Genomic DNA, 20507 nt, shown 5'->3' on the forward strand with positions numbered 1-20507 from the left:
TATTAGTGAAATAAGTTTATGTAATTACAGTTCTATTCTATTCTTTCAGTGGATGTTTCACCAGACGAAGCAAGTTATGTAAAGCAAACATCTGCATCCTGCATAGTAAACATTGAACAGTTCACTTAGCAATTTAACTTGAGTGTGAATAATACCAATCAGGAAGTTTTGGCTTTACACCAAATTAATGTATGCTAGAAAAGAATCCTCAATTCTCTTATCTTCATTCGTGGATAATCCAACGATATGCATTGGTAATGCTGAAATTAGTTATGTTGAATTTATTTCTCATCATGTTTAATTTGTTGTATTGAATTAATAGGGTATACTAGAATAAGAATAGTACCTCACATTGTTAATGTCATGGTTTACTATGCGTAAAAATTTACTCCCTCTATTTCATTTTACTTGTCTTATTTTTCTTTTTAGTCCGTTAAAAAATGTCTTTCTTTTTCTGACAACTCTTTAATTCTAATTTTTCATGTAAGATGCTTAAAAATTTACTCCCTCTATTTCATTTTACTTGTCTTATTTTTCTTTTTAATCCGTTAAAAAGTGTCTTTCTTTTTCTGATAACTCTTTAATTTTAATTTTTCATGTAACATGCTGAAGACCACAAAATTAAAAGACATTTGATATGTACATTTATATATTTTACTTTAAGACCACAAAATTCAAAAATCTTTTCTAATCTTTCTTAAACTCCGTACCAAGTTAAAACATGAAAAATATGGAGCTAAAGTGCATAGCCTAATACATGTACTAATTATGCATTGTTTGAAAGTGAACACTTTCAAACAAGGGAATACCTCCTACCAAACGATGCGTCTTGTTAAGTTTAGTCTATAGGTTTGAGTTGTTCTATGAAAGAATACAGATTACATATCGCCATTAAAATCTTCGAATGCTAACATGATTAATGATTATGACCAAAGATGTAGAGCCTTAATAACATCCATCTGGACATATTGATATTCGTTCATGCTTTACTTTGGGAAACTGGTTCTTGAATTTAAGCAGTACTGGATTTTCTTTTATTTTGTAATGTTTTCGATAAACCAAAACAGTACCTGTAATTGTATGTGCACAGGAAACACTAGTATCTTCAAATTACCATTGAGAATAATCGCAGGAAGAAAATGATTCAGACCTTGATAATGCACAGAACATAGGTATTGAATATGGAGCTAAATCTCAACTTTTGTAAACGAAAGAAATTCATGGCATGACATCTATCACTAAACTGAGTTTTCCACATCATTAACAAATTACACCACAGTTGAAGCCTAAAATTGGTACTACCCTGAAAATATATGCTCAGACCGTCCAGAAAGAGTTGGTTACCCTATCGACAAGAATTGTTTAGAATGAAGGACAATTTCCTTTTGATTTGCGAAGATGATAATACAACTACCATAAGAGGCTTCATTTTACCTATCAACTGACCCGTACTTTTCAAGAAATAAAATACTTGTGAACCAAACCACAGCCACCATAGCACTTCAGCCTTGCAGCAAGTAACTTTCAATAATCCATCTAGGCTTGAGTCATCACTGCTGACAACAATAATGAATACGATGCAAGATTTTAGAGCGACAAAATCCCCAAAAATCAATATCATGACAAAGCTGTACATGTTACATGAGACCAAGGAACATCTAACCATTCCAACCTTAAAGCCTCTAAATTGATGGATATTGATGTACTCACACCAGCAGTCGTATCAATTCCTCCTCTGCAATACCACATATATTAACAGTTATTTTCAGCAAGTTTCCCCACACAAAATAAAACTCATGTCCATGTACAAAGGGATATAGATCAAAACATAAACCACTACTACAAATAAGCTTCATTCTAATTGTGACTAAGATTGTGTTCATTATACACGCTATACTCGGAAGAAGCAGAGGGTTGTGAAGCATTGGAAATAACCACATAACTCATAAGCCAACAATTTCCTTCCAATTAAATCATTGAGCTGAGTAACAAACAAGATAATAAGTGTCCATACCAGAATATCAATATTTTATGCATGAACTAGATCGCTTATCACCTAAATGGGAATGCACAAGATTTATATATGTCTAGGACAATTACTACATCATAGCTAATGCAAGATTCCATATATAATACTCTAAAGCAGAACCGCACTTCAGATTTTGAAAGAAAACAAACCGAGGAGTAATGCAATCTCCCTAAACAATTACCTTACGCTTCTTCTGTTGTTTGATTCCAGTGCCGCCATTCTCAAAGTTTTCTGATTGTTCAGAAACAGGTTCCCCTAAAGGCAAACTTTTTATCTCATCATAAAAACTATCTGTCAGCCCAAGCAACCTAGCACAATCAAAGAAAGGAGATTAGCCTCCAATTAGTCCATTTTAAAAAAGAAATCAGAGCTCCACCTAATCTTCCAGTACTTTCCAAACTATAGATTAAGTTCATATCTGAAATGATCAAAAGACTGACCATCAATTGACTCTTTTTATAGTTAGTAAGATCGACCACACAGTTCCTACTGGACTTACCCATTTCTTGACTTCTTCAGATGTTTCATTTTCTTTTTCTCCAATTTTGTAAGTGGGGCACGATCAAACGCCTCTTCTTCTCTTTTTGCACGTTCTTTCATTTTAGCCATGTAGTTTGTCAGTTCTCTACTTTCAGATCCAACAACTTCTCTTACCTGTAATTTTCACCGTGATCAATAGTCAATACAGGATGGCTCAGTGAAGTTAGTATAAATAGTCAGATAGAGAACTACCTCTTCGGGTCTTCCTTCAAGATCATTCAACAAATCTATCATATACGGGCTTTGTTTAGCATTTCGCAATCTCTCTTTTTCCCTCCTCAATTCATTTCTCTCCTGCTTCGACATCTTCTCCTCGCCCATAGAAGCAGGTGCAAATTTGGGGGGTCGATATACATTAGCACCATCCTGTAGGTCAAGACAAAAAACATTCAACTATCTCTTTACTTCAAGAAATCATATGGGAGACTGAGTGAGTTAAATCATAACTTCAACTTTTAAAATTGCTAAAGATCGAGCCAACTCTTTATGAACAGGAGGAGAAAGGAACTAAAATGGTCATTTCATTGTCCTGTACCAAACACCAACCTCTGCAGTGTTACTTGTTTTGTGAACAAGCATATCAGGTTTTGGACGATACTTCAATAGGTCCTCCTTCTGAGCAACTGTTCCCTTCTCACTTATAACTGACTTCTCAGAAGCTGTGTCACTATCTCTTGTGAGCTTCTGAATTTGATACTGTAGTTTCTTGTCAATGGGGCGAATCTGCACAGAGCATGACAGTAAGAATACTGCAATTAAGGGCAGAAAATCACCCAAGAGGAGCTGGAGAGACAGCTTTAACATGCCTTCTCCAAAAACAATCTCATCTCCACCAGACTCCGAACTACTGGATGCCCTTCAATTGAGAGTCCTCTTGCCTTGCGGAGCAAATAATAGACAAGTGATTGACAATAACTCAGAAGTAGCAGATGCTTCGTTTCAAGGTAACTTATTCCATCTGCTGTTGGAAAGTGATCCGCTTTCACCTGCAGACAAATTGCATGGGAATTTGGAAGAAGAAACAGGCATGTCAAGTTGATATAGTGCTATTTTCATTCTTTCCTACACAGATGACACGTAAAAAATTCAAGGCACATTCAACTGAAATGAATCCATCAGTTCACTATTTTCTGTGACCGAGTTACAGGAGTGCCCTGCTAAAGGCATTAATTTTATGGATTACTAACATGGGGGGGGGGGGGGGGGGGTCACACATACATTGATATATATCCTTTAAAGACAAGCATGTATTTCAATATAGCATAGACTTGGACTTTCTCATACTGGCCATTTGGGATGATTAGTTATCAATGAAAAGTAACATGAACCCAACATGGATAGTTGGATACTAAGTGGGAAGATCATGTATTATTGATCCTAACATCTGTCATGTGGAAAACCAAAATAGTTGGAGAATCTAACATATTAGTTCAAACTTAATTGCTTAAATAGGAGAATATTGGATTACAGGCACCCAAAAGACTATTGTTTTAAAAAATGTTTTACAAAATGAAACCATTTACTAAATATTTCTTCAATGTTCGATTGCACATAAGGTAAAATGTAACCTCATAATTTCTCAAATTAAGAACTTGAACCTCGTAGAGGCGATGGGTAGCAGCATGGGAATGACGGCCCGGGGTGATTATGGGTAGCAAATATATATTAAAGTTTCTCTTCTTTATTTTGTTAGTAGGAAAAAACGTTAAGATATTGATAGAAGAAAGTGATCGATCAATCAATCAACTATGCCTTAATCCTAAGCTAGTTATAGTCGGTTATATGAATCCTCTGCATCCATTCCATGCTTCAAGTTCATTTAAATCAAATAATAAATAAGGTAAACTAACTAAAAGATCTCTAATTTCACACTTTTACAAATGATATACATGTCTCTTTAGCAAGAATATAAAGAATCTAGATAAGCACTAAACCAAATAAAAGTGTATCAGTTGATTTAGAAGATAGTAGTAAGAAGGTGTTTCAAATACAACGGAAATCATATTTTGCAGATAAAAGTTGATAGTCTACGACAGATTATCTTTTGGTGCAATTTAGAGCTAGTAAATGACGTTGAGACATTGGAAGACTTTATTAGTTCCCTGCACTTTTTGGATTACAACACCAATTTACTGCTGGTTTCATCAATAAAACTTGCCTTTTGCTAAAAGAATGTACCAGTATTTATTGGCAATAACTAATTAAACATGACTATTTGGTATCCAATATAGATTTCTTTTTTGTGTGGGGTGGCTAATAATGGTGTCCGGCCAACTTTCCGGCACCTCCAGTGCTGCACCAAGTTTTTTCCACCAGCACATGCATTGGGTAACTCTGTCGCTGATAATTGATGGGGAAAGGTTTCACCACATCCCAAAAACACAACGTATATCCTTAAAAAATATTCTAACTATATAAATTGTTAATCTTCTAATTTACCGAGTATCAATATTTAATAATCAACTATTTCCATGAACAATCATAGAATTAAAAAATAAAAAACTGACCTTTGCAGTTAAAGCTTGTACTTTTAAGCTCACTGTATCCAATCCTGCTTTCATCTCCTTCAATAACGTAACTAGTTGCGGAGCTTGCCTGCATATTCATTCACATCCAAAAATATCAATATTATTATCTATGTTCCATGATTTTCAGAACCTAAAAGACCAAAAAACAAAGAACTTGCCTGCTTATTCTTTGACTCGTTTCGAGTGATGCCATATTTCACTACTGATATCGCTGAGAGTGAAGAAGATACTCCGTTGCTGTCAATGGCGGCTTCCTCCCCGTTTGCTTTGAGGCAAAAGCTGAAAGAGGTTTGATGTATTTATTTTCCAAAAACATAGAAGAAAAAAAAGGAGTGGGTTATGATTTGGGGTTTATATGGGGTTATATGCAAAGGTCCATCTTTGAACCTTCAGAGCAAGGGCGAGCTACCATGTGGTCAGCGGATTATTCGAATTTTTTGACAGATGAGTGTAAAAACACACCTATATTATTTTATTTTTTTAGTTTCATATCTGAACTATTGAGAGAATAAATTTTATATCTAAACTATCACTTATTAGTTTGAGAAACACACTTTAGTAGTGTGTCATGTGTGTAATGCACTCTTTTTTATTTGAAAAAATCTTGACACATGACATTTAAATATTAAAGTTTATCCCAAGAAAATAATTTTTTTAAAAATAAAAATTTAAATTATTTTTACTCCACTCCACCACCTCCTCCCGTACCTCCCCCCTCGGACAATACCCCATCCTTTTATTTTCTTAAAAAAAAATCTTTTATAAAATATTTTTAAAAATTCATACTTCACCCTCCACCCCCCCCCCCCCCAGAAAAAAAACCACCCACTCATTCCCCAAAAAAATTGATATTATTTTATTTTAACCCCATCTTATTTAACCCTCCGCTCATAGTTTATTTATTTATTTTACATTTATGTTAGATTTTTAGGAATTTTTTCTACTTGTGTACCGAATATAACATAAATAAAAAATTTATTATAAAAAAAGTCATGTGGCGGCAAGTAAAAAATATTTTCGATATATATATAAAACGAGAAAAAAAATTGGAAGCGGAAGATTAGGTGAAGTGGGTAGAATTATTTTATTAAAAAAAAAACAATATCTAAATTAGTATTTGAGAGGGGTGGGGGGGAGTAAATAAAAATTAAATACTTTTATAAAAGAAATTTAAACAAAAAAAAACTAAAATCATGGGCGAGGTGGGGTGGGGGTGGGAGGTACGGTGAGAGGAAGTGATCGAGTGGGGTAATAAAAATATTTTACATTTTATTTTATAAAAAAATATTATTTTTTTGGGATTAATAATTTTTTAATCTTTAATTTTAACGAATGCTAATAATTTATTTAATTTTGTTAAGGTGGAAATGTGACAAAAAAAATTTAAATAAAAGAGATAGTGTATTACACACACCATAATGAGAGTGTTATAAAAGAGAGGGGTGTGTTTCTCAAACTAATAAGTGATAGTTTAGGTATGAAACTCACACTCTCAATAGTTCAGATATGAAACTCGAAAAAAAGGAATAGTTTAGGTATATTTTTAATACTTATTTCAAAATTATATAGTAATATTTATATATGATTAAAATAATTTATATAGAGAGAGAGAGAAGATGTCGAATTCTTCGACTGATTATGTGTCTATTTCTTCAAAGTTTATACTCCTTAATAAAAATCATAACTTTGTCGCTTGAAAGAATACCTAATATCTACCATTTCAAATTAGTGACATAATTTGTATTAAACTTATTATTTTTAGCACATTATAGGTAATAAGATATGGTAAATTTAATATATACTCTAGCAATAAATAAATATATAATACTATTATTTTAATTTTTCATCAGTCAAATTAAGCTCAGTATTACTACTTCAATATGTTTATTGTTTATGAAATTTGTATTATGCCCATTGAGATTCAAAGGTGAAAATCTTATTACTATCCATGTTTGAATGAATAACTTCCTCATCGATGTTGGAAATATATGCGATTTCAAGTTGTTTGTCAATTGAATATAACTTCATCTTTCATCGAGTATATTCTTCTTCTTTTTTATCTTGTGAACATGATATGTAATATCAATTAAGTTTATTTTGATTTAACAAACATGATTTGAGTTGAAAGTAGTAAGTTTTGATGTCAAATTCTCAAAAGCTAGACAAGTTTCTTGCTCCAGTGTCTTGCCTCGTTATCCAAATAATTACAATCAGCTTCTAATTATGTCTCAAAACTCGAAAGTAATAAATTCAAACATGAAAAACTTTGGCCAAGAATTCTTCGTTTGGTAATAATGCAAAATTCTATATTGAAGTTATTTAACAAACTTTGATATTATTTCAACTTTTATAAAACTATAAATATATTTGTAAAATGATATATAGAAATATTTAGGGCCTTAAATTTTGATAGTAATTTTATTTTGTGAGCGATGAATAAATAAAATTGATATTTATGAAAATATTTTATTACATTATTTTACAATCACGAGTCATTAACGTGTTTCTTTACTTATTCTTATTCGCTTTATCTTGGTGAGTGAAACTAACAAAGATACTATTTCAGTAAAATTATGATTCAAAAGGTTAATATTCAATTAGATGCAATAAGACGTTTGGATTAACATATATTTCAATTTTAGATACTAACCCGAGATAGATTTCTTTAATTTTGCAAAAAAATAATTATTTTTTATTTTATAAACTAGAGGATTCATTTAAAATCGAGATATTTTGAGACTATAACCATGATTACAATCAGGATTGTTCAACTATCTATATGAGATATATAATACAATAATTGTGGTATAAAGTTATCTCAGTTACAATTAATATCTTCAACCAAATACATAATAAAGCTAATTCCAACATGTATAAACTAAAATAAGATCAAATAGTCTTACCTCTTAAGGGTTGGTCAATTACAGTTAAACTTCATTGTCACTAACAAAAATTCGTTATAACAATATTTCAGTTATAACAATTCATCGGACCAAATGGTCTCAACTCCAAGCAGTGGCGGAGCTTGAAATTTCATGAAGGGTGTCCAAGAATTATATAAGAATTTTTTTTTTGATGAATGGGTGCACTGAAAAATTCAAAATCGAACTACGCAATATTAATATTTTTTTAGGGATAATTTTAGAGATATTCCCTCAGGTCTGGCTTAATAACATGAATCTCCCTTGTAGTTTAGGATATTACATTCACCTCCCTTATTCTGATATTTTTGTAACGAAACTAGTTTAAATGATAAATTATCCATAATATCCTGAAACTTTTCTTATTTTTATTATATTCTACTTTTAAAATATAAATCTCCTCTCAAAGTTTTTAAAAGGGATAAGGGTCTGAAAAATACCCTAACTTTGGTCGGATTTGCTGTTGCGATACTAAACTTTCATAAGGACCTATTACCTCCCTAGACTATTTAATACCGTATTAAATAGTCTAGGGAGATAATAGGTCCTCATGAAAGTTTAGTATCGCAACAACAAATTCGATCAAAGTTGGGGTATTTTTTAGATCCTTATCCCTTTTTAAAACGGTAGAAAATTTCAAGCAACAATCATCTTTGTGTGTAGCAAATCAATGTCATTCCTCATAAAACATTATTATTTTTTTCCTTTAAACTTTTGCTAATAAGAAATAATGATTAAAATATAAATTTCACGTCCTCGTATTGGTTCATAAGCTATTGTAACTTTTCCAAACACAAAATTAACGTAAACTCCACCTCAAATTGAAGAGTTTGATTGTTATTCTATTTTTTAATTTTTATTTTGGAAATCTATGTTCACTTAAAGTTTAAAGGGTAAAATTTGTTACTTCAACTGCTGCAATCTGCAGATATGGCCTAGCTAACAAATACCCATGCCAGGGAGTTTGATATTATATGTTAGTATCAAGTAATCACTTATTATTCCTTATAATCATCTTTCAGTTTGAAATAAAATTGAGAAGTGTTTATATTTAAGAACCTAAATTTCTAATAAAATGCGGACAATAAGGGTAGTTACGGGAAATTATGGAGAATATATCATTTAAAATAGTTTCGTTACAAAAATATCACAATAAGGGAGATGAATGTAATATCTCAAACCACAAGGGAGGTTATTGTTATGTAGTCGAACCTGAGGGGAGGTCTCTGAAATTATCCCTTTTTTTTTATGAATAAATGTTCCAAAATTTTAAAAATAAAATCGTATGATATGTAGCTTTAATATTTGTTTTTAATTTAATATGAAGTAAATGAACAAAGTAAAAAAAAAAAAGGAGAGGGGAGGGGGGGGGGGGTTCAACTTAAAATGAAATCATTTTTACGTTTTAAACTTAAACTAGTCCTTGGTGACGACAACAATATAGAGACATGAAGAATGGAAGCAGAATCAAACGAGGTCTTCTTTTGTTCGTTTTTAACAACGTTGTACAAATATTAGAATTTGTTTATTAACTTTAAATTAAATAATTACATTTAAGTTTTATTTCAAACTTTGATGAAAATAAATAAAAAATCAAATTCATTGAAAATTCAATTAGCTTTATTAGATTTTTAATTTATAGATTTCTAAGAAATTTACTAACTATTATTTAGAAAGTCCTTTAAATACCTTAGACAATTTTTGGAATAATTAAATATGAGCTCTTTAAAAATGATTATAAAGATGAGTGGCTGCATGGATTCGAACTTGCACGTCTGGGCTCCATGAGAGAGCCTCCGGCCACTGAGCCACAATAACTTATTGTGTTAAGGGTGTTCAAAGTGTTAAATTTAACATTTTGGACAACATTTTATTTAGGTGTACAATATAATTTTACGACGAAGGGTGTCCAATTGGACACCCTCAACACACTGTAGCTCTGCCCCTGACTCCAAGGGTTAGTCAATTATAGTTAAACTTCGTTGTCACCAACAACCATTAGTTATAACAATTTAATATTCTCTAAAACTATTTTTCTTTTCATGTTATATGTAGCGCTACTTTTAGAAAAATAAAAAAATAAATAGAAAGTAGAATTCCTGAACCTGATAGAAAGTAATTCACTATTTTCTGTAGGCAAGTCTTCAAAAGTAAAAGAAAATTTGTCCAATTGATGATTCTCCTCCATAATAACAACCTACTTATAGTAATAATGACATTCATTATAGTAGTGTATTTGTTTTATAAAACTCGTTTACATAACAATTATATATACTCAATCTGTTGTGTAAGAATTTTATCATGTATATAAACAAATATAAAAATATTTATGGTAATCATTAATAATATCACAAACATATAAATTTCAAATATTTAATGATGGTAATTTATTATGGTCATAACTTCACAAAGGAAAAGGAAAAACTATTGTTATTTACCTTATTTATATTCACATTTTTTCTATTTTCTAAAATTAAATTTGACTAACAAATTACTCTTTCTTCTTCTCCACACACAAACTAATCAAAATAATTTTTACATATTTTATAACAACCATAAAATTTCAAACAAACACCACAACTTTAACAAGCTTCAATTGTAATTAAAACTATTACAAAAAAAAATGTAATTAAAATTAAAAAGCTCAAATCCCAAAAAGGACTAGTTAGTCAATTAACACGAAACAAAGACATTTCATGCAAGTCCATCAAAGAAACCAATAAACAAAAACAAACAAATAAATAAATTAAAATAAAAAAATAATCACAATAGTTCCCCGTACATCCCACCGCACCCGATCCAACTCAATAGTCTTCTCCATTTCTCCAAGTAAAAAAAAAAAAAAAACACAGAAAAGAGTGATACACCACCACTTTCTCCCCTATTTCTTCTCTAAAATAAAATCGCAAAATATCTTTATTCTCCGGATCCATCTCTTTTTTTTTTTTTCTTTCTTCTTCTTTTCCTTAAATTATAAATATATATATTTTTTTTATTCATCACTTCGTTTCCACTTTCTCCACTATTTTTCACCTTCTTCCCCTTTTCTTCTCGAATCTTCTCTCCCAAAATTCACCATTTGATCTTCGTTTCTACACTATGAACATGATGTAAAACTTCAATTCCTTGTTTTCTCTTTGAGTAGTTCAGTTGTTTCGGGGGGTGGAATCGGAGTTTAAGCAAATGATATAACAGTTGAAGAAGGGAATAAATTATTAGAGGATCGGACGGGTGGACGGACGCCGGCAATGGATGTTTCACCGGCGAAGTTTCTATTTGGATTCCTATTTGCTTCTATAATACTATGGAGTATTTTCGTGTAAGTCAATCTGAGTCAAAGTTGTATTGATTATCAATTGACTGGTGTTTATGTGTTGTTGATGATAATGTATTGTGATCTTGTTTGAATTGATTGATCTCATATGTGCTTTATGTTTTTGTTTGTTGAATTGTGCAATGGAAATGAGTTGACGCAATTTGTTTGAACTACACATTATAGGCTCCGATTGAACTAGCATTTTGTAGTTTTTACCAGATTAGAGCGAGCAATTTCCTCTTTTTTTTTTTTTTTTTTTTTTTTGCGGCAAGAGGGATTGGGATTTAACTAAGTTGAAGAGACTCTATGTGGCTTTCTATGTAAAGAAATCCAAATTATTTCTCATGTGATAGCATGATAATTGTAGTTGAACAATATCTCTTTGTTTCTCTTACTGAACTTTTATTTTCTTTGTGTTTGCCCTGTAAGATTTCTTCTGTACTGAACTTACTGATATGGTTTGTGCCATGTTGCAAAAGTATGGTTTTGCATAGCTTCAAGAATATGTGAATAAGCACGGCTGGGGATAGCCCCCACCGAATGTGTTCTGAAATGGACTCTCACAAAACTATGGTTTAAGGTCAAGGAGAACAAGGGGCATTGGCTCTAATAACATTTGAAAGAATATGCGCATTCCATTCAAAAACTTAAGGCCATGAGTGAATTAGCCCAAACCATTTAAACCCCTTTGGAGACCTTTTTTTTTTTTTTTTTTTTTGATGAAAACCTCTTTGGAGACCCTTACTAAACCCATGAGAGATAAGTGAAGTATTCTCGTACTATTCTATTTTTGTCTTTCATTTCTTGGCATCGAGATTAGTTCACTTGGAAAGTGGGTCTCTTTCTACCAATCGTTGATGGTTTGTCCTTAGTCTTTTGGATAGGTTTGAAATTAAGATACGATAATTTGATTATAGAATGCAAGAACTACTTTATGTGGATACTCAACAAAACATTGAGACAGATTGAGGAATGTGCGAGCGATCTCAAAGAAATGTCTATTCTTCCTATCCCTTTATTGTGCCATAGGTACGGAATGTTTGATGAATAATTTAATGAGAAGCCATAGAATGTTGGACTTGAAAGGATAGTCTAGTGCAATATCACCAAGAATAATGTGAATATATGTATTCCTAATCTGTTTGAAGTTTGGAATACATGGAACAACTCAAAACAATGTTTGATCAAGTTTATTTTGGATACTCATTAATGAAGCTGGAAAAAAAACTTTTTTTGATCAAGTAATAAGATTTTATAAACAAAGGGCATAAAACACATGCATACAAGAAGTATACCAAAACATAGAAAATCTTACAAAAAACGCACTCCTTTCATCCCATTTTATAAGAGTTAGTTTGACTTGAGTCACTTGACATAGAGTTTAGGAAAGAAAGATTTTTGAAACTCTTGGTCTAAAAACAGTGATAGATATTTGTGTGTTTATAAATTATTTCATTAAGGGTAAAATACACATTTTAAAGTTATATTATTTTTTGCTATAGAAATGTGTCATTTTTTTTAGGACTAACTAAAAAGGAAAGTGAGTCATATAAATTGGGACAGGGGGAGTATGACTTTTTACGAACCACACCCAATCTTCTATACATACAGGGATTGGAGCAAGAGTGGAATGGAAGAAAGAAAGTTGCCCTTATCTTCTTCTTCTTCTTCTCCTCCTCCCGACATGAAGGAATGCTCGATAATCCTTCGGGGGATGGTATGCCCTTTCAGTTCTGGTCTGGGGAACGCCGATCAGTGAAAGCACAAATCTCATGGGTGCACCAAAAGAAAATAAGGGGCAAAAAACTATTTCTTTTTGACGGAGATTCCTTTTCAACAATACTATTAAAAACTCTCTAGTTTTTCTCTCTCCAAACAATCCTCATAAGTTCTAATGGAGCAACATCCACGCCTTGCGCCTTTTCTGTCCATGCCTGACATCACCCACTGAAGACCAAACCAACACAATACTTCCCACCACAAATGTCACACTACCCGATCATGTAAGAGGAGGTGATTGACATCTTCACCCAAATTTTTGCACATAAAGCAAGGAAGTAAGGGATAAAAGGTGTGCCATGTGCCTATCACTAGATTTGTTCTATGATTTTGTATGTATTAGATTATGAAAGAATGTAATTGAATAGTTAGGAAACAAGCCAAACGATTTAGTGATATAAGATTAAAGGGATAACGTGGAACGTAAAGAAGATAATTTAAAATTAAAGAGGGTTAGGGCTTTTCAAGAGCAACTCTAGTTGACTTTGGGATCCTTTTGCGGAGGTGAATGGACAATGAGATCAACTCTAGTTGCCTTGGTTTGGAAACTGTTATTAAATAATGGTTGGTAAAAGAGATTTATCACCAGAAATACAATTAGAGACACTTGATCAATGACTCAAGGTTCAAGGATGGGCTGCGAGACTCAAGTAGCAAAATTATTCGTTTGAGCGACATAGGTTGCTTATGTATATATGTTTGCTTACTCGCCTGTTATTGAAGAAACTTATTGGTTTACCTTTGACAAAAATAAGAGAATATTGGGTTAATGGTTACACTTGGTCATAATTTTCCAAAATGGCCTCATCTGATTCTCTAGTCTTGAGGACGAAAAAAGAGTATGCATGTATCAATTGGATGCAAAATTAATAAAGATGATTTACCTTATCAAACAAAGAGTATGTAGTTGTGACAAAATGAGATATTAGGGTAAAAGAGCCAGTTGTGATAAACCACCATATGACTACACGGTGTAGTAGAGCACGACAAGCAAGAGAAAAATTCATCTATTGTAGGAACTATAAAACTATCCAAAATCTGGCCAAGCAGACCACCTGGAAATTCGGCTAGTGTTGATAACTAAACTATATTATATTGTTGCTTTCGTTGTTTCCCAATGCTGATGGTGCATCGTTGTTAAAAGCCATTGCGTTGTTGCTTAAAACGATGGAGTGATGCGAAGCGAGGGGGTATCGCTTCATGGGAGAAGGCTGTGTTTTAGAGAAAATGTGCACTTTAAACAATGACCCACAAAGTGATCCAAACAAGATGCATCTGTTTTTTGGATCTCAACTTTGAGGAGTTGGACTAATATCAACTTCATGGTATTTTGGATGCGGAAAATAATTATGTAACTTCAATCTAATTTTTATAGAACTAGAATTATATATGTTAGGTATTTTTATTTTTTCATAAATTGTGCACTTCACTTCACTTCAAAAAAGCATGCTCCACTTCTCATTTTTACGCTTCAAACCTCATAAACCTTGTCATCTTTTTTTCACTCCGCTTTTAAAAACATTGTGATGGTGAATGACATCAATTTAGCAAATTCTCCATAACTGCGCATACCCGTCTAAGTGGAGATGTCCTAATTCTTGCGTCTTTTAGTTTGTCATTTCAAAAACAACACCATAAAAGCGAGAAATATCTTGTGTGATCCTTTTCTAGAATTGATGTAGAATAGTTGAAAAAATACCATCAACTTAGTATTAATAGATTGTCATAAAATGCTACACAACTGAGCAACAATCTTCTCTTCATGTGCTGGATCCCTCACATCAATATCTACAACTTTCTTAATGAGGTGATCAAACACCTTACCGATTGCACCATAATTCTAATAGAAGAAAACCAACAACAAATACACCTCAATTCCAAGCAAGTGGAGATCAAGTGTATGAATCCTCACAAGAGAAACACAAGATAAATAGTTTGCACCTATGGTCAAGGGTTATAAAGTGATCTTGGAACTCAGGATGTTTCAAGGTTTGAAACTCGGTGGAAAGTTAGTTTGCTCCTTCAACCTTTTAATACAAACTTAGTTCCCACAAAATTGAAATCGTGACGCATGTCTACATCACACACTTAATAGCTCCACTGAAGAGCCAAAATTTAGAGGGTACTAAATGCTATAAATATGGAACCGGCCTTATTCAAGTCTAAGTGACATTGTTGGAGTGGAAGGAGTTTAATGATAAATATAGAACTTGATTCATTTTATAGGTGCATTTTACAAAGTGCATGTGCATATATGTTCATTTTCAATAGGGGAACTTATACTAAGGGGTCGTGAAAAGAAGGAAATTGCGTTACACTAAGGGGTTCTGAAAAGAGGGAAATTGCGTCTTTTATGTTAAGTCCTATATGTGAAGCTTTTGAGAGAGGAAATTGTTTTCCACATACCTCGAAAGGGATTCTTAGAGTACCCAAAAAGGTGTGCTTCTTCACTTGACTAACCATAAGAGGGTGATCTTGACAACGAAGAACTTGAGGAAGAGAAAATTTACTAGTGTTAGTTAGTGCTTCATGTGCAAAGAATCCGGGGATGACGTAACCTACTTTTATGTTGTCGAGTAGCATCTTCGTAATGGGGGGAGCTGATGAGATAGTTTGGTTTTGAGTGGGTAATGCCGAGAACTATGAAAGAGACAATTTTTAGCTTGGCTTGAGAAGACGGAGTAGGAGATGTAGGGCATGTGAAGCTGCACTTTTAGCAGTGATGTGGACCATATGGAGAGAGAGGAATATGAGAACTTTTGGTGGAATAGAGAAAGATCTCGTACACTTGAGAAATAACCTCTTTCCTCTTATTTCTTTTTGCTGCACCCGTGTGGTTACTTTTGTATAGATGATTGGTGACTTTCGTAGAAAATCATATATTTTTGTAAGATTATCTAGTTTTTGGTATACTTTTGTATTCGGGCTAGTTAATGCTCTTTTGTTAATGATATTCATACTTCATCTAAAAAAAACTAAGGAATCGTTTGGTTTATAAACAAGTTATGCAAGGATAATGCATGAATTATAACATAGAGATTGACGGATTGTAATGTAGGGATTAATAATTCATGGATTATATTGAAATTACTATTTAGTGTATATTTTAAAATATGGTTTTATTTTTTTAACAAATTTTTGGTTACTACGTGCAGTATTTTTCGTCATTTAATAGCTTTCACCCATGTATTGCTGGTTCCCACATTCTTATTCCATATTCTCCCTCTCAAAAAATAATACATATATTCCTGCATAAGTTTTGTGGATATTATTTTTCAAGACGATAAAAATAGTAACCAAACAATGCATAACTAATCCAAAGCTTATTGGGACAACCAAAGAAAAGTGACAGAACTATAATAACTAATACATAGTTTAATACGTCTAGTGTACTATCTTATGCTGCAAGCTATGTAGTCCCAAGTATAACTACATTTGCTTGGTTATTTACATTTTCCTAACATATGTTTTTCTTTGAAATTGGTAGCTTTGTATTCCTAGTAATGCTGGCCACCTCCAAAAATGTAGGGATGGTGACCAATCTATACCATTCAGCCATCTAATTTACCTAACATGGCCGAAGTGTAGGCTACATATACACTCTGTTGTATATGATGTGTATATATGTTTTTTGAGATAAGGGTAACTTTGTATTCACAAAAAATTCATCATCCAAGGGATGATGAATTACAAGTTTCCTTTAAAATCGACCATCTCTATGCTTTCCCCTACCAACTCTTGCTTACACCAAAAAAATAAGAGACTTAAGCATTTCATTTCTATCTTCTGAAACTATCATTTTGTCCTTCAAAACACCTAGCATTCCTTTCTTTCCATAGAGTCCACCATATACATGCTGGAATAGTCTTCCACCAATCTTCACTTTTCCCTCTGTTGCCAATTCTTGTCCAGCTATTAAGGAGCTCCATGGTTGTCTTTGGCATCACCCAGCTAACCCCTAGTATACACAAAAACATATTCCACAATTTTGAAGCTGCTTTACAGTGAATGAACAAATGATTATTTACTTCTGCTTTCTGCTCACACATAAAGCATCTAGAGCAAAACTACATCCCCCTTTTTTGTAATGCCTCATGTGTAAGGCAAGCTTTTCTTATGACCAACCAGACAAAACATGCTACTTATATTTTGCGTATATATATGTATATTATATGTATACGTGGTATGTATATTATATATATATGTGGTATGTATATTATATATATCTAAGTATGTACAAATATGTATAGGTATGTATATTATATTTATATGTATATGTATGTATATTATATGCATATTAGTATTAAGTATAGACTACCTTACATTGTGCACATATTTTGTAAACTCGATGGCCCAAAAGTATTAAGTTGTAATTTTCTTTATATTTACATTATGTGTGTAGTGTACTATATGATATGTATAGTATATGTATATTTAGTATAAGTATGCACAACCTATACATTTTGTACATCTTTTGTTAATTAGTTGGCCGAAGTGTTTAGGGCCGTAATTATCATTCTTAAATAAGGTATATGGTGTAGCTCCATGGACATGCTTAGAAACAGTGGGAAGATTTTGAAGGAATATCACTCTTAAAGAAGGTAGTAGAATTACAATCAGTTAATGGTGAAACCTCTGATCTTTCCAGAATTTCCAGCTTATCAAGTAACAGTATTGGCCCATGCAAGGAGTAGAGAGAAGTACTTTTGTATTTAAATTTTAGAAGAACTTTGTTAGATTGGAAAATGGAAGAACTTAATAGTCGGCTTGAATTACTTTACAAGAAAAATCTAACTCATAGAACTGATATTGATATGGTCATATGGGAGGGCAGAAGTATGATCTTCACAGTGTATTATTTCTATAGAATATATGGATTTGTCTTGCTTTCATACGAGTCCCGAGTCCCTAAAGCAAGAAACTTCCTTTTTTTTTTCTTTCTTTCACGGACAACAACATGGGGAGCCTTGGAATAACGGAGAACGTGAGAGAAAAGTGACAATTTACATTAGCTAGTGCTTGTGTAAGTACGTGGTGGAAGATGTCAATCGTCTACTACTACTGCTGCTTCCCTTCCCTTCAATTTATTGTAATACGTGGAGAAGAACATGAGAAGTTACTCCTCTAGCGTTCATGGAAACATATGGATAGAGAGAAACAAGGAGCCTCTGAAGGAGTAGAAAATATTGTATTGTACATATCAATGCTCACTTTTTTAATAACATTTTCTTTTTAGAGCACAATTGATACTCTCGTCAAGATAAACTGACACTCTTTATGAAGAGAAAAGTGACATCTCTAGTTTGTGTACGCTTTGCTTCGTAGTTATAACCAATCACATCAATGAACTAGTGACTTCATAAAACCATTTTTTTTGGAGGAATATATAGCATTTCATATGCTAATGTGTAATGTGCTGCGTGGTGACAAAACCACCAACTCAGGTGTCCTTGAATAACATGTTGCAATGTGTATTTATTTTCCTTGCTTTTTTTTTTTTGAACTTGGTAACTTTATATTATATCACAAAACAGTACATGGGTCGTACTGTAACCTTATATACAAGTGTACTCCTGATTTCACTTCTCTACGTCTAAATTGAGTCTAACACATCAATAATAGAGACAGTGTCATTAGAGTATAATTGATTACACCAAAAGACTAAAAGTAAAATGCAGTTTAGTTTAACTTTCTGCACATTGTTCTCTATGCTCTTAAAACATCTTGAATTCCTTTCTTTCCAAACAGCCCACCAGATAGCCCCTGGGATAATTCTCCATCTACCTCTGTCCTTAGCATGTACACCTGCTTCCTCCCAGCATAGTAATGCCTCAGCCACCTTCCTGGGCATTGTCCAAGAGATGCCTTTGAGGCTTAGGAATATTCTCCACAGATGATGGGTGTACTTGCAATGTAAAAATAGATGGTTAACAGTCTCAGATGTTTCACCACATAGGAAGCACCTGGAACACAAGGTTCTCCCCTTCTTCATAACATTGTCCTGTGTAAGGACTGCTTCTTTAGCCATTGACCAGACAAAAAAGGAGACTTTGTGAGGGATTCTGCTATTCCATATTTGCTTCCAAGGCCATCTTGAGCATTGTTGATCTGTCTGATCCATCAACTTGTAGGATTTGTTGACTTTGAACACTCCCTTGTCATCTCCTGTCCACCACAATTTATCCTCACCTGGCTGTAGTCCAGTGAAAGTGTTCACAATGTTTAAAAATTCAGCAACTCTCACTATTTCCCAATCATTAAGGTTTCTTCTGAAAATGAAATTCCATCCTTGTGGTGACCAAAGATCTTCTATAGTGCTTTGTTGAAACATGATTAGGTTGTAGATGTCTGGAAAGAGATCTTCCATGTTGCCTTTCTCATGCCAAATGTCCTTCCAAAATCTGGTCTTATTCCCATCCATTACTTTTGCCTTTGAGTTACTTTTAACTTCATTCCACAAGCTTCTGATGGACCTCCAGAGGCTAACACCATAAGGAGTGGTTACTTCTTTAGTTATCCAGTTGTCCTCTTTTTCATATTTAGCTCCAATTACTTCCCTCCATAGCATCTGGTTGTTGTTTGCATACTTCCACAACCACTTCATACTAAGAGCCTTGCTTTGCAATTTCAAATTCTTTATTCCTAGACCTCCATTTTCCTTGCTTGTCATGACTTCTTCCCATTTAACCAAATGAAAACTTTTCTTTTCTTTGTTGCCTTGCCACAAAAAATTCCTCCTGATACGATCCAACCTCTTAATGACCCCTGGTGGGATAGGAAACAGGGACATCATATAGGTTGGCAAAGCATCAAGTACTGAGTTAATAAGGGTCAGTCTACCCCCCTTTGATAAGTACTGAGACTTCCACTTGGCCAATTTCTTCTCACACTTCTCAATCACACTATTCCATATGTCTATGGACTTGGATTTAGCCCCCAAAGGCATTCCCAAGTATATAGTAGGCAGAACTCCTATTTCACCACCCAGAATTTATTTTCCTTGCTTAATTTGGTGCATTATATTCTAGGGTCTTTAATCCAAGGAAATGAGGAGATTGATGGTGGTGTCGCACATCGTATTAGTGCGGGGTGGATGTAATTGATACTTGCTTTAGGAGTTTTATGCGATATGAAGATACCACTAAAACATAAAGGTAAGCTCTACGAAGTGGTAGGTAGGTTGACTTTGTCGTATGGGGCTAAGTGTTGACCAGTTAAGAACTTTTTTGTCCAGAAGATGAGAGTTGCAGAGATGAGGATGTTGAGGTTGATGTGTGGGCATATCGGGAGAGATAAAATTAGGAATGAAGATATTCGGGAGAAGGTAGGAGTGACCATTATAGTGGACAAGACCAAATAGGCGAGACTGAGATGGTTTGTACATGTGAAGAGAA

General features: G+C 33.2%; 2 protein-coding genes across 2 annotated transcripts in view; one reads left to right on the forward strand and one right to left on the reverse strand.

The window, feature by feature from the left end:
- Nucleotides 1–1620: 1620 nt before the first annotated feature.
- On the reverse strand, nucleotides 1621–5377 carry LOC125814206 (uncharacterized). The gene is made up of 8 exons (XM_049493663.1): nucleotides 5256–5377; nucleotides 5077–5164; nucleotides 3376–3555; nucleotides 3116–3292; nucleotides 2762–2935; nucleotides 2529–2683; nucleotides 2211–2337; nucleotides 1621–1735 (listed from the first exon to the last, which is right to left on the reverse strand). The coding sequence occupies exons 1-8, from the start codon at nucleotides 5288–5290 to the stop codon at nucleotides 1724–1726; spliced, it is 948 nt and encodes a 315-aa protein (XP_049349620.1). The 5' UTR covers nucleotides 5291–5377; the 3' UTR covers nucleotides 1621–1723.
- A 5656-nt stretch (nucleotides 5378–11033) lies between these two features.
- LOC125814209 (protein SABRE) overlaps nucleotides 11034–20507 on the forward strand; it is a 56716-nt gene continuing 47242 nt past the window's right edge. The window contains exon 1 of the mRNA XM_049493667.1: nucleotides 11034–11337. Coding sequence (XP_049349624.1) covers nucleotides 11267–11337 — 71 coding nt within the window. The 5' untranslated portion in view covers nucleotides 11034–11266. The remainder of the gene's footprint in view (nucleotides 11338–20507) is intronic.

Source organism: Solanum verrucosum, unplaced genomic scaffold, assembly GCF_900185275.1.
Source record: "Solanum verrucosum unplaced genomic scaffold, falcon-dt-bn FXZP01000230.1, whole genome shotgun sequence".
Classification (NCBI taxonomy): Eukaryota; Viridiplantae; Streptophyta; class Magnoliopsida; order Solanales; family Solanaceae; genus Solanum; species Solanum verrucosum.

Excerpts from the sequence above, each read along its gene's own strand:
- LOC125814206 (XM_049493663.1), bottom strand. The coding sequence starts at position 5,290 with ATGGCATCACTCGAAACGAGTCAAAGAATAAGCAG. Across the intron at positions 5,165-5,255 it reads ACGAGTCAAAGAATAAGCAG|GCAAGCTCCGCAACTAGTTA; the intron begins GCAAGTTCTTTG and ends ATGAATATGCAG. Across the intron at positions 2,338-2,528 it reads CTGAAGAAGTCAAGAAATGG|GTTGCTTGGGCTGACAGATA; the intron begins GTAAGTCCAGTA and ends TGATTGTGCTAG.